At 43.2% G+C, this 12,760-nt stretch overlaps 1 protein-coding gene across 2 annotated transcripts in view; it reads left to right on the top strand.

The window, feature by feature from the left end:
* Window positions 1–12,760, top strand: part of USP19 (ubiquitin specific peptidase 19) — a 78,684-nt gene that overhangs the window by 43,574 nt on the left and 22,350 nt on the right. For both annotated transcript variants that reach the window (XM_018576104.1, XM_018576103.1), the window contains exons 15-25: window positions 289–399; window positions 642–743; window positions 1,234–1,374; window positions 2,961–3,079; window positions 3,190–3,327; window positions 3,970–4,322; window positions 5,625–5,735; window positions 7,294–7,510; window positions 8,945–9,097; window positions 9,992–10,155; window positions 12,004–12,182. In XM_018576104.1, coding sequence (XP_018431606.1) covers window positions 289–399; window positions 642–743; window positions 1,234–1,374; window positions 2,961–3,079; window positions 3,190–3,327; window positions 3,970–4,322; window positions 5,625–5,735; window positions 7,294–7,510; window positions 8,945–9,097; window positions 9,992–10,155; window positions 12,004–12,182 — 1,788 coding nt within the window. The remainder of the gene's footprint in view (window positions 1–288; window positions 400–641; window positions 744–1,233; window positions 1,375–2,960; window positions 3,080–3,189; window positions 3,328–3,969; window positions 4,323–5,624; window positions 5,736–7,293; window positions 7,511–8,944; window positions 9,098–9,991; window positions 10,156–12,003; window positions 12,183–12,760) is intronic.

Below are 12,760 nucleotides of genomic sequence, written 5' to 3'. Positions count from 1 at the left end.
TATATATACACATACACACAATTAAATCAGTGTAGCAAATTCCTTTAAATGATTGTACAATGTAAATCATAAATTTAGTTTAACTGTTGCACACTGATGCTGCTTTAGTTGATTTAGACATCAATAACTTGTCTCAATAAATGTTTGTAATATTTTTAGTACAGATAGCAAACTAAATTAAATCTAGCCAGGCAATCTGATATACAATATATGTGCAGAGTCATTATACGTTGATAGTTTAAAAGGCCTATGAATTCCTGACAAAACTTGTTTCCTATTAAACAACAGGTGTCTATTACATTTGATCCCTTCTTGTACCTACCGGTGCCCTTACCCCAGAAGCAGAAGGTCCTCACCGTCTACTATTTTGCAAAAGAGCCGCACAAGAAACCCATTAAGGTGAGACTTCTCATAAACACTGTGTTGTGGAATTAAAGTGGACAATCATTGCGTGTATGAAATGTTATATATTCAGCCATTTCATAACCATACACCCCTGACATTTGGCATTGATGTCAGAAGTGATTATTGAACTATGTTCTTACAAATACTGGCTCCCATATATGTGCCAAATGCATTAAATATATACTTAACCAAGTCCATGGCACCATCTAACCTCTTCCTTTCCTACTCCTGTACAGTTTTTGGTCAGTATCAGTAAAGAGAACTCCATCGCTTCAGATGTCCTCGAGTCCATCTCTCAGAGCGTAAGAGTTAAGATGGAAAACCTGAGATTAGCAGAGGTAAGTCCAATAGTGTGTACATAATCTAAAGTTGGCCATACACAGTATATCTTATTTGGCTTTACTAAGGTCAATGCAGCAGGACTTTCCTGAGTAGTTATAACTGAAATGGCTTGTTTAGGTAGTCTTTCACACACAATTGTTGTTGGCGAACCTGGAGGGAGTTGTACATTCAGATTGCAACTTATGTGGCCAGTTGATTGCAAAAGAAGCTTCTGCAGTATATTTTTGTAACAATGAAACAGGTTAAAAAAAAAAGTATAAATGATTTTAAAGTAGATTGCCAAGATTAAGATAAAACAATATATTGTAATAAATAAAATGAATATACACTGTAGTTGACTTAAACTTTAAAAAAAAAACATTATTATAATATGAGCACAAAGCACTTTGAGGAATGACTTTGTTGCACACCTGTTACATGTGTGAGGAATGACTTTGTTGCACACCTGTTACATGTATTATAACAGATCTTTTGCCCTTCCCCCAGGTAGCGAAACATCGCTTCCACCGCATGTTCAGGCCGTCTTGCTCTGTGGACTCTGTCTCTCCGTCAGATGTACTCCTGTGTTTCGAAGTTCTGTCCCCCGAACTTGCCAAGGAGCACGTCCTTGTGCTGCAGGTCCAGCAGGTATGCCATAGTTTCACAGCTTCCCTGTGATGTTCTCACTTTTAAGAATGGATATTGAAGTACTTCAAGTGCATTGGGGTCTTACAAAAGCACCACACTGGACGAGAGGAAAACATGAGCTCTTCACCCTCCTTTTCTTTTTACCTCTATACATGGTTATCATTTTTTTTTAATTTTAGTTAGCAACCAACAAAGATTTTCAGTCCGTTGCTTTGCTTCCAGCAGTGGCCTCATCTTTTTTTCACTTGCTGTTACATCAGCAAGTCTCCCTTTACTCCTCTCTACCGTTCAGTACTACTCATGAGACTAGCAAGAGAAAGCTGGTCATCCAAAGCCTGCATGATTGCTTAAACTCGTGTGTCTGAAGTTCAGGTAAACATGAGCACAGCGCATCTTTTGCAGACCATGCAAGGCACAACATTTCTCCACCATCAGTTCATCTATGCTGCTGATTATAATTATGGTACTTTAATTTTTAATATGAGAGTTCTAAATTGCCTGCACACTTGTTGACTGCTTATAATTGATAATACATCAAGCTCGCTATAACCCACCTGAAGAAGGGGAGTTGTGTCCCTCCTCTAACTTCAGTCAGCTGGGTGTAGAATCCAGCCTCACTATCTTTTACAGCAGAGCCGTTGTCTGAGTAGCAAAAACAAGCACTGTTTGATCCCTACTACCTGCAAGTGATGTATGTAAAATATTCATGCCATAGCTGTATAGAAGGAAAAACCCAGAAAGTGAGTCTGCGTAGCCACCTACCCTCACCTTCTCACATGAGTTTAAAATGAGCAGAGCTCTCTGTTTACTAGGTTCTGCTTTTTTACGTTCTTCAAACTACACACTCTGTACACTTTGCTGTATGTGACAGACTCCAGACTGCTACACTCTATACACTAGGGCTGAAACAGCTAATCAATAAAATCAATTATCGATGATGAGAATCCTTGTCAACGATTCTCATCGATTTTAGTTTATTTTTGATTAGTTGAATCCCCTGCTGGTTCTGGCTGCAGCGGTCTGTATCCCTTTCAATCCCAGCTACTCTCCCCACCTGTATCGGCAGAGGCAGCAGGGACACAGACCACTACAGCTGGCACCAGCGTGAAGAATAGAATGCAGTGACTGTATCCCCCTCCCTGGACCTCCGCTGCTTCCCGTTCCTTCTCCTCCTCCTCTGCCTGTCTCATTTGCTTCTCTGCTCCCCCGTGCCCCCTCTTCTGTCGGTGTTCTATCAATCCCTCTGACTCGATTGGTCACTGTCTTTGAGCAACCTTTTCAGTCTGTGCCCACTACGGGTACAGACTAATGGTGGTCTTTTTTTTGTACCCTGTCATGTACTCTGTACAGTATGTCGCAGGCTCCATGCTGCTTCACTTGCAGTCCTATGATACACTTTAATGGTAACCCTCACATTATTGTTATGTAGAAGTTAATTGTACCACTAGGGCTTACAAATTGTATGTGACGTTAGGTTTACCATTTTGGAAACAAATTAAGCTAAAAAACGTGTATATATAAATAAAAAAGTGGTGATGCATTATATATTAGCGCATGTTTAATATTTGTCCATCTATTCTGTGCAGCGTCCCCAGATTCCCAGCATCCCAATTACCAAATGTTCTTCATGTCAGAAGAAACAGCTGTCCGAAGAGGAGAAATTAAAGCGGTGTACTAGGTGCTATCGGGTTGGATATTGCAACCAGTGAGTGTGCTTGCCTCTTTTCCTGATCATAGAGATTACCAATATGGAAAAACCGTTGCACATCATGTTGCGGTTTTTTTTCTTGGAATTGATCTTTTCTGTCTTTCTAGGCTCTGCCAGAAAACTCACTGGCCCGAACACAAAACTGCCTGCCGACCTGAAAATATTGGGTATCCGTTTTTAATCAGCGTCCCTGAGTCTCGCCTGACTTATGCCCGCCTGGCACAGCTCCTCGAGGGTTATGCAAGGTAATTTGTCTTTAATTGTACTCAGAGGTTCTCACCTATTCTGTTAAAGTAATAGTAACGTTAATTCTGAACGCCAACCCTGCCCTTCAGGCTTGCACAGTTGTACAGGCTCCTTTCCTGTACTGAATTTGATTACTTTGACCTCACTGCACACTGTGAACTTTCCACAGTTTACATAAGAAGCTGAAACACGTCAGATAAAACCCACCTTGTTTCCTGGATGGATCATGTCCACCACCATCTAGCACTTTTGCTACCCAGCCTGACTGATCTGGCCTGCCCCTTTCATTCATTGGATTTCAGTTTTTTCAATCATGTTATCCTCCCACACATAACAGTACTCAGGCCTGGTGATTTGACCTCACTCCTGAGCACTGCATTATGGGAGATGATCACAACTTAGGGTCCCCATCAACAACCTGGAACCAGTAGCTGCAAGATAGAGACCTGATTTAGAACAATGTTTTTTTATTTGCAGAGGGCCCTTGAGCCTGCACGTAATAGTGTGCCGCTATTTAATGCTGTGATTGATGTACTATTATAGGATTAAAAAGAATAATTTAAGACAAGCCAGATGTAAGGCTTAGAAACTTGTTTATCGCCATCCCTAAAGCAGTGTGTGTGTGTTTTTGCCTCCTCTAGGTATTCAGTAAACGTGTTCCAGCCTCCATTCCTCCCAGGCAGAATGTCCTCTGAACAGCCTCCACAACCACTAAGTGCAGCCAAGGCCGAGTCTTCAATGGTGCAGTCTAGCAGCACATACCAGGGAGAGCCACAAGAGGATGACAGAGTCTCAGGGTTGCTTTCCCTGGGATCTTCTCCCTGCCACACACCAGAGGCAGGAGATGGCAGTGCGCAAGGGAAGATGTGTACAGACCGGCACTCTTTTGTCAGCACGGACTCTGGGTTTTCTGAGCAAGCAACAGACTCTTTAAGGGAATTAGATTCTGGGGGAGAAAAAGAAACCTCTTATGAAAAAGCTATTAAACCCGAAGGTTTGTATTGTGTGGCTTGTAAAATGCGGCATCATCTCATTTTGAGAAAATGTGAACGTTAGCCATGTGTTTTGAGGTCTGTGTCCCTTTTGGGCAATTTTTTTTTTTTTTACCCGCCCTGTCCTGGGTCGCTGAGGTGGGAATTTAGGGGAAATGGCATTAAAACATCTTAATCCTTCCACTCAACATACACCTTGAGAGATGTCTGCTTACTTCCTGTCCTGGTAAACTCTCTCCAAAGTGCTAAGAAATCCACAGCACGTAACCTTTTTGTCCTGGGCATCGCTATAAGAGACAGGAAGTGGGAGGAAATCTCCCATTGGGCAAACAGAGCCACACCCCCAAAACTACATATCTCAAGAACTCTTTCCCTGCACGTTGTTTGGACAGGCTTTTGGAAGTCAAGGGAGCAGCATTATTTTTCTGGGAAAGAAATTGAAGTATGCGAAGAGGGTCGGGGGCCAAGCGCAGGGTTCTATAGTTAATCAGGCAGGGCTGAAAATGCTAATTTGGAGGTCACCGTAGCAAAGGCAGCACTGTCAGCCCAAACAGGAAATAAGGAGCACGCTAGATTTCTGGAAGAGCAGCAGTAGCCTGTATTGGAGAGAGATACTGCATTTTTTTTCTTTGTGCAGACAAATACTTTTTAATGAATGGGTAAGCAAAGAGAGATGGCATGTGTGCACTTGAAGGGGGCTATAAAGTTTTTGTTCATCACTGTATTGGTTGTTGCATATGGGAGCTGTTTGTAATACTGTATTTGCTGGCGTATTAGACTACTTTTTATACCTAAAAACATCCCCCGAAAATAAGGGGTAGTCTTGTACGTGGGGTATACAATGTATACCTTTAGTTCGTTTGGGCCAAGCTGGCCCAAAACGAACATCCCTAATCTGTCAGCCCGCTGGATGTGCATTAATACTGTATGTACGGTAGCTTCGGCTACATACAGCAGTAGCTGAGCCAATCCCGGCTGAGCGATGTACACAACCTCTGCAGGCTTTGTATTCATTAATAGAATACATTGGTCGCCGTGATTGGCTCAGCACGGTATACTGTATGTAGCTGAAGCTACCGTACATACAGTATTACCGCACATCCATCCATGATGTTTTAAAATGGTGTTTCCTCAGAAGTGGGGTAGTCTATATGACGAGTATAGCCCAAAACCTATGTTTTAAGTGGAAAATGAGGGGGTCGTCTTATACACCTAGTCGCCTTATACGCCGGCAAATACGGTATGTCTTTTGTGCTTGTTTAATGATTCTGAAAATATTAATGTTTTTAAATGTTTCTTTCCAGCTGCTGTTCCTGGTTACCAACAGTCAGTTGAGCTCACAAGTTCCCACGCTGCTCTGTTTTTCATCTACCATATTGACGCCTCGGGAAGAGAGGTGAAGCTGGAGGACAAAGGTTTGTTCTGGTCTAAGTTATAGGAATTGCAGCACACAGAACTCTCTAATCGTTGGGGATGCTGGGAGGTGCTCACCAGACTCCGCTTAAACAGAAACATTGCCGATCACTTCTCCCAAACACTTCGACATATTGGAGAAGGAAGAGTTGACATTAGGGATATAATAGACTGCTGACGTCCTCTTAAAGATAATCTGTCACCTGCAATATGTTATCTCATATGGAACATGAAACATGGAATATGAATTCAAGTTCATTAAAAAAAAAAAAAAACCTACTAAGTAATTAAAAGCTACCCCAACATATCACGTTCATAGGAAAACATGATTTTGTTACACATATGAGGCATCAGTGCACATGCCGGAGGAAGAACAACATTTTTAGGGCCATTGTCCGCTGTTCACTCTCAATTAGGGATCTACTGATACTAGTATCGATGCCGAGTATTTGGGAGAGTACTCGTACTCGCACAAATGCTCCGATGCCTAGCCCCATACTTCCTGTATCAGGAAGCCGGACAGCACGTCATTACACGCTGCCCGGTTTCCTGATTGGCCGGAAAGCCGGCTTCATGCTCCCTCGTTACAAGTGAAAAATCGGTACTCCATACTGAAATACCTGTATCCGTGCATCCCTACTCTAAATTAATGGCCTGTAAAGGCTTTTAAAGCATCACTTTTGGGCAATTTTGGGTACTGTAGTTTTTTTGCCATTTCGCGGTGGTGCACTATTGTGAGGCTTGACATATATTTGGTATCTATTTAATCGAAACAACCTCACATTTAGATTTTACCAACAAATTCATATTCTGTGTTTGCTAAAATAAATTGACTAATTTTTTTTAAGTGAAGTTACAGATTTGATAAACAGAAGTGCAGTTATCTTGTGACATAAACTGCAATTACCACCAGTTTATTCTACAGGGTCTCCGCTTTCAGATAATTTATAACATTTTTGGGGTTTTAAGTAACCTTCAGGCCTATAATATGCACCTTAACTATGTGAAAAAATGGTTTTGTCAGCAAAGAGTTAAAGGAGAAGTGTGAGGTGAATGATTAACACTCATCCCCATCGGAGATGGAGCCGACATTGAAACCGTCACACATTGGCTCTATTGATTGGGAAGTGAGCGAAAACATATCAGCGATCCGCTCACTTTCCAATCCCCCCCTAACCCCCCTCTCCGATTCTCTAGCGCTGAACGGAGGGACGGACAGGTGCGGGGCGGGCATAGCTGGCTCTGCCTCTGGATAGGCAGAGCACGCTGTCATCAGCCAGCAGGGGGGATCCTGACAGTATTGTCTGGATCTGTCCCAGCTGCGGCGCTCTCAGAATATAACGGGCAATAGCCTACTATATACTGAGTTTTGGGTCATGGGAGGACACAGTATATGTCCTCCTGGGACCCAGAGGAGAACTATGGGCAGAAAAGGTTGCCCCATAGTTCTCCTTTTAAAGATCACTACGGTAAAGCTGAATTCCAACATCATTCCATTTGTATGCCAAATGCCTTGCACACTGTCTCCACATGCACTTTTCATACCTCTCATTTCCCCAGGTGACTCTGTCCTGGACCTGTCTGAGAACAGCGAGCTGGCACTGGTTTGGAAGAACAATGAGCGCATGAAGGAGTTTGTGCTGGTGGAATCGAAGGATCTGGAATGTGATGAGGATCCATCATCTGCCAGTGAAGCTGCTAGAGTTGGTCTGTTCACCTTGGAGCAATGTCTAAACCTATTCACTAAGCCGGAAGTCTTGGCCCCAGAGGAAGCCTGGTGAGTATGATGCAGAGTTCCCATGTTAGAATGTCTTTGACCATCATTTATCCTAAAACCCCACTGAAATTTCAGTTTTAAATCCGCTAAATACATTCCAGGGGCATCAAAACTAAAGAGGCGCAAAGTCTTAGCTTTCTTTAGAAAGCAGCTTTACAGCTTAAGTAGAAAATCTTGTCCCCTGCCAGCATACTGCAGTCATACATGTAACTTTGCAGTCAGCAAAGCTCATGCTTCCAGCTATAGGTGTGACTCAACAGGGGGTGCATCCGACCTCTGCGGAGAGACCACTGCTTTCCCACAGAGCAGGGGTCCTTCTCTGCGGCAACTAAATGCACTATATTAAATTTTGTACATTCCATGCTTTGCGGAAAAGCACACTGCATTACCACAAAACACAGGTCTCAGTGGGGCCCAAAATGCAGTTAAAGGAGAACTATGGGGTTATGGCTTTTCCCCATAGTTCTCCTTAGGGTAACGGGAGGACACAAACTAGCGTCCTCCCGTCACCCTAGGCTGCAGCTCGCGGTATACTGAGACGCTGAAGCGGATCCCGACAATTGTGCCGGCATCCGCCCAGCTGCGTGACTGACAGCTGGCTCTGCCTATCTAGAGGCAGAGCCAGCTGTACCCACCCCCTCCCCAGTCAGCGCTGGCGGAGCGGGGAGGGGGGAATCCATCCCCTCCCCTGTCACGGCAGAGAGCTGTGACAGGATCGAGAGGTGAGAGAACGCCGGTATGTGTTCGCTCACCTCCCGATCTACTGAGCCGAACTGTGACAGTCTCATTGTCACAGGTCGGCTAGAACTGAGGTGAGTGAAAAGCACTCACCTCATAGTTCTCCTTTTAAGGTCAGTTAGATCCCAGTGCTGCCTCTGCCTTAGCCAGTGCAGATCGGGGACACCGAATCCCTCAGCTGAAGTTTACAAGTGCTGCCAACAGGATATGACGGCCCTGAATCCAGAAGTACTCAGAGCTGAGCATGAGCACTTGGTTCATTCTACCTAGAGCATATCAATGACAGAAAGTTCACAGATTTCCTCCCGATCTCCCTCTTAAATCCAATTTCCATGTTCCTAGCTAACAGAGGAAAAATGTGAGTCGGGGGGATTTCAAGGTGGAATCGGGAACAAGTTGTTCAGGGATTTATTTATTTTATTTATCCTGCACCCAGGCAGAGCAAGCGCCAAAATAACTTTTTTTTTTAATTGTGGTGCTTCAATCATTTTCTCTTCTCCAAAGAGGTGTAAAAAAAATCGATCCTTTCCACAGCGACCCTTTTCCAGCATGTGCGATGACCAGTGTCTCTTGGCTGCCTATGATTCTCAGTAGTTGCCTCCTAGGGAGGTCAGAGCCCAGTTACAAGTGACGCTCATATTGGGATCGCTAGGTTTGTAATGACCACCTTAAATTTTTGCTTCTCTCTTTTTCCAGGTATTGTCCTAAGTGTAATCAGCACAGAGAGGCCTCAAAGCAGCTGATGCTGTGGAGGCTTCCGAACATCCTCATCATCCAGCTGAAACGTTTCTCCTTCCGAACATTTATCTGGAGGGACAAAATAAATGACCTGGTGGATTTCCCTGTCAGGTAGTGAACGGACTTCTTCCTGCTTTTTCTTTGTTTATGTCCCTTTAGCAAAAATCTGTCAGGTTTGTTAAACTTGTAAAGTTAATCAGTACTGAAAGAATATGAACGTTGCTCTTGCTGACCTAGCTTTCTGAATATGCCCTAACGATTGAGATTTGTCTTATTAACGCCATATTTAATATAACATGCTTCACAGGCTAGCTGACTGGCATTCATTATCCCCCAAAAAGTTGGAGGGGAAGGTAAAAGCAACCATTCAAGCACCAATACTTTGGACTTTTGTGACCTGACGTGACTATAATTGGCCCTTAAATTTTGGTTTGTTTTCTGCTGCTTCCCACTCATTAAAATGCCAGCACTACACGTCCAATAGATGTCCTAAATAAGTACATAAAGCAGAACTAGTTGTCACTTTGTATTTGTACATATTTAAAAAAAAAAGAAAAAAAAAACATTCTGAAATTGCAAGTTAAAAGTAATGCATGCAGAATTGCATAGTTGTGATTTTCTCTGTAGGTTTCCCAGAAGCTGTGCAGGCATGGAAGTAGGATCTGAGATTCCCTATGATCTCTTGGCTTACATGCCACTCCAAGCCTTGTGTCACTCTTGTTCTGCAGTTATTCCCCATTAGGGGATGGAAATTTATTAGAGGAGCATAGAGGAGTAGTGTCTCTGCAAGCTGCTTGTGCGATAAAACATTGGTTGGATTTATTGAGAAGCTGTGTGCAGTGTGTGTTTGAAATGACTTATTGGCCTAATCTCTGCTTTCAAGTGTGCGTGCAGTATTTCTAATTCGCAATGTAAAGGTGTTTGCATTAAAAAAGATGCTTCTGCTTTAAATAAATTTATTATGAAGTTAATAAATGAAATGTTAAAATCTCTTCCTGTTTGCAGGGGACTGGACCTGACAACATTCTGCATTGGGCAAAAGGAAGACCACCAGAGGCCTATCTATGACCTCTATGCAGTCATCAATCATTATGGAGGCATGATAGGAGGACACTACACAGCATATGCCAGACTCCCCAATGATAAAAACAGCCAGCGGAGTGACGTAGGTAAGTAACACCACTATGGCTTACTCTGCCTGGAGGCTGGAAGGTTATAGATGGAGACATATCACACTGAACAATACGTGGTGAAACAAATCTGCTCGCTGTTGACTGATAAACACAGGCATCATGAATGATGCATTGCTACAGAGTGTGCTTTCACAATGGAATAAAAGGGACCTTGATATGTGAATAAATCCACACGTTCTCTTTTTTTCCCTTGACCTTTCAACCTGCGGAGCCCAGTGAAGGTGTTGGAATATTGCACTGTTTCTGTATGATTCTGCTCTGGTTACTGTCCTGCAGCAGGTCTGGTGCCCTGTGCCGCCTGCAATCATGAATTGAGTATTGGGCTGTGGGATGAATCGACAGATCAGTTTGCAGTTTAGTAGCATTGCAGGCTAAAAATGGGGAGTCCTCCTAAACACCCTGTGTGCTGGGATGCCAATCTTGCTTGTGAACAACATATAACATGGCAGCAGGCTTTTCAGCTGTCTCTCTAATATAATAATTATCACTGTATAATAATATTGTCTCATGCAGCTGCATCTTTCTCCCTATACGGCAGCTTCATGTACAGCAGTAGCTCTCTTACAACAGGGAGAACTCCCTTTGATATGGCATAGGTGAAACAAGGATCTTGGGTTACATAAGTAGCTGAGGGATTTAGTAACATGTTTTCAAGGATTTGGGAATTATTTAGTGGCTGGTAACACTTTGAAGAACCAGTTGCTCAATCCAAGATGCCTGATGTGATTAGTACACGTCCCTGTATATTACCAGCATTCTTTAAATATTTGCTGTCGACTAATAGAGGTTTTTCATGTGTATTTTTGTCTGTGGATTTAGCAGCTCACAGCTCTTAATTTTGCTAGTTCTTACAGTGAAGTCTTCCAGGGGAACACTACATGAGTGGCTGAACAACCATTTTAAATACATTTATGGTTAACGTGCTCAAGTCTTGAATGTCAATAGGAGTCAGCATGCTGGTGTTCTATCAAAGTTTGTGACTGCGTTTAGAAAGGTGAAGAATTCCAATGCTATCTCAGCTGTTCCACCGAAATAAGGTCTCTTTTCTGAGTCCAGAGACGCAATGGAACTACAAATATTTTGTCTGGTAATATTGTACATGTATACCAGGGGTTGGCAACCTGGGCAGGTCCCATGAGGCATGGCAAGACTGACAGCCGAAGGCATGACTTCCAGGGGTGAAGGGATGATGGAATTTGCTGTCTCACCACAGCTGGAGTTCCGAGTTTGTCTACCCCATATATACATATCTACATTTTTTTATCGTCCATTGAGGGACGCAGCTCTAAAGAATTCTGATGTGTAGGGGTAGCAGCATAACCCTAGGTCTCAGAAATCTTCAGAGCTGTGTCCCTCAATGGGACCAAATCCTATTTTCTTCCATTCAGCCAATTTTTTTTTTTTTCTGGAGTTCCACCGGTTTAGCAAATATGTGTAACATAAAATGTTTTCACATAAGTGCAAATTTCTCATTTGAGACTTACAACCCCATGTATAAGGCAGAGCAAACAACGCCATCCGCTCTATACTGTAGTGTTGGTCCACACCGCGGCCTGCATTTAACAGCTCGTTTATAAAATGTGGGACAGATCACATTGACATGACTTTCCTGCCTTTTTTTAAAACTCATTCATTTTAATAGTACTCCGGGGTTCGAAAGCTAGCAGAGTGCTTAGCACAGTTGTAAAGCACAGAGATGACTGGTGAGACCTTACCGGTCCTTTATAAACATAGCCCTTAGAATTTCAAAGCTTTCATAAATCCTTAGGTTTTTAGTGCTATTCTGCTTGATTGTGATTATCTTTCACGTTTGTTTTTCTTTAGGGTGGAGGCTTTTTGATGACAGCACTGTGACCTCGGTGGACGAGAGCCAAGTGGTGACACGATACGCATATGTACTCTTTTATCGAAGGAGGAACTCTCCTGTGGAGAGACCCGTACGGGGGCACGCTGTGAATCGCAGAGCTGACACGGGAGCAACTGCTGATGGAGCTGCTAGTCAGGTAATTGGCAGATAGTTGCAAAAAGGGTACTGTAGATTCTGTGTGGGTCTGGGGATCTGATATGGCAAAAATGGAGACTACCTTGGCTATACATAGCTGAATTTGGCTGCAGCCACTGAAGTCCTAAAGCTGAAGTTGCTGCCCTGCATACTTGTTTCTAGTCGGTGACTCCCTAAGCACTGGATGCAGGATCAGGACAGCAGGCCCGGAGCCACGCATATTAAAATAGGACGGCAATGGCAAATGCCATACTTCTGTCCTCGCAGTTTCTTTTGAAGGGCGGTAAAAAGGTTAATGATTCAAGTGAAACCATTTTGAAAACAGAACCATTTTGAATGAGTGAGCTGCAACATTTTATACAGATCCCCTCCTGTATTCTTGGTGTGGATATTATTCTGGCATCTATCCTTATTGCAGCTATGTTTGCGGCTCATCTTTAAAGCTGAATAGTAAAGTATATCACCAGCACACCATGGTTCAATCTTCAAGCAGTGATCATTTTATTGGTGCACACACATCTTGTCACATTGCAACGTTTCAGGGCCACTCAGGGTCCCTTCATCATGCCTGATGAAGGG

Source organism: Nanorana parkeri, unplaced genomic scaffold, assembly GCF_000935625.1.
Source record: "Nanorana parkeri isolate BGI_ZX_2015 unplaced genomic scaffold, ASM93562v1 scaffold56, whole genome shotgun sequence".
NCBI lineage: Eukaryota > Metazoa > Chordata > Amphibia > Anura > Dicroglossidae > Nanorana > Nanorana parkeri.
The sequence above is the reverse complement of the archived record's forward strand: the minus strand, read 5'-3'. Positions and strand labels throughout refer to the sequence as shown.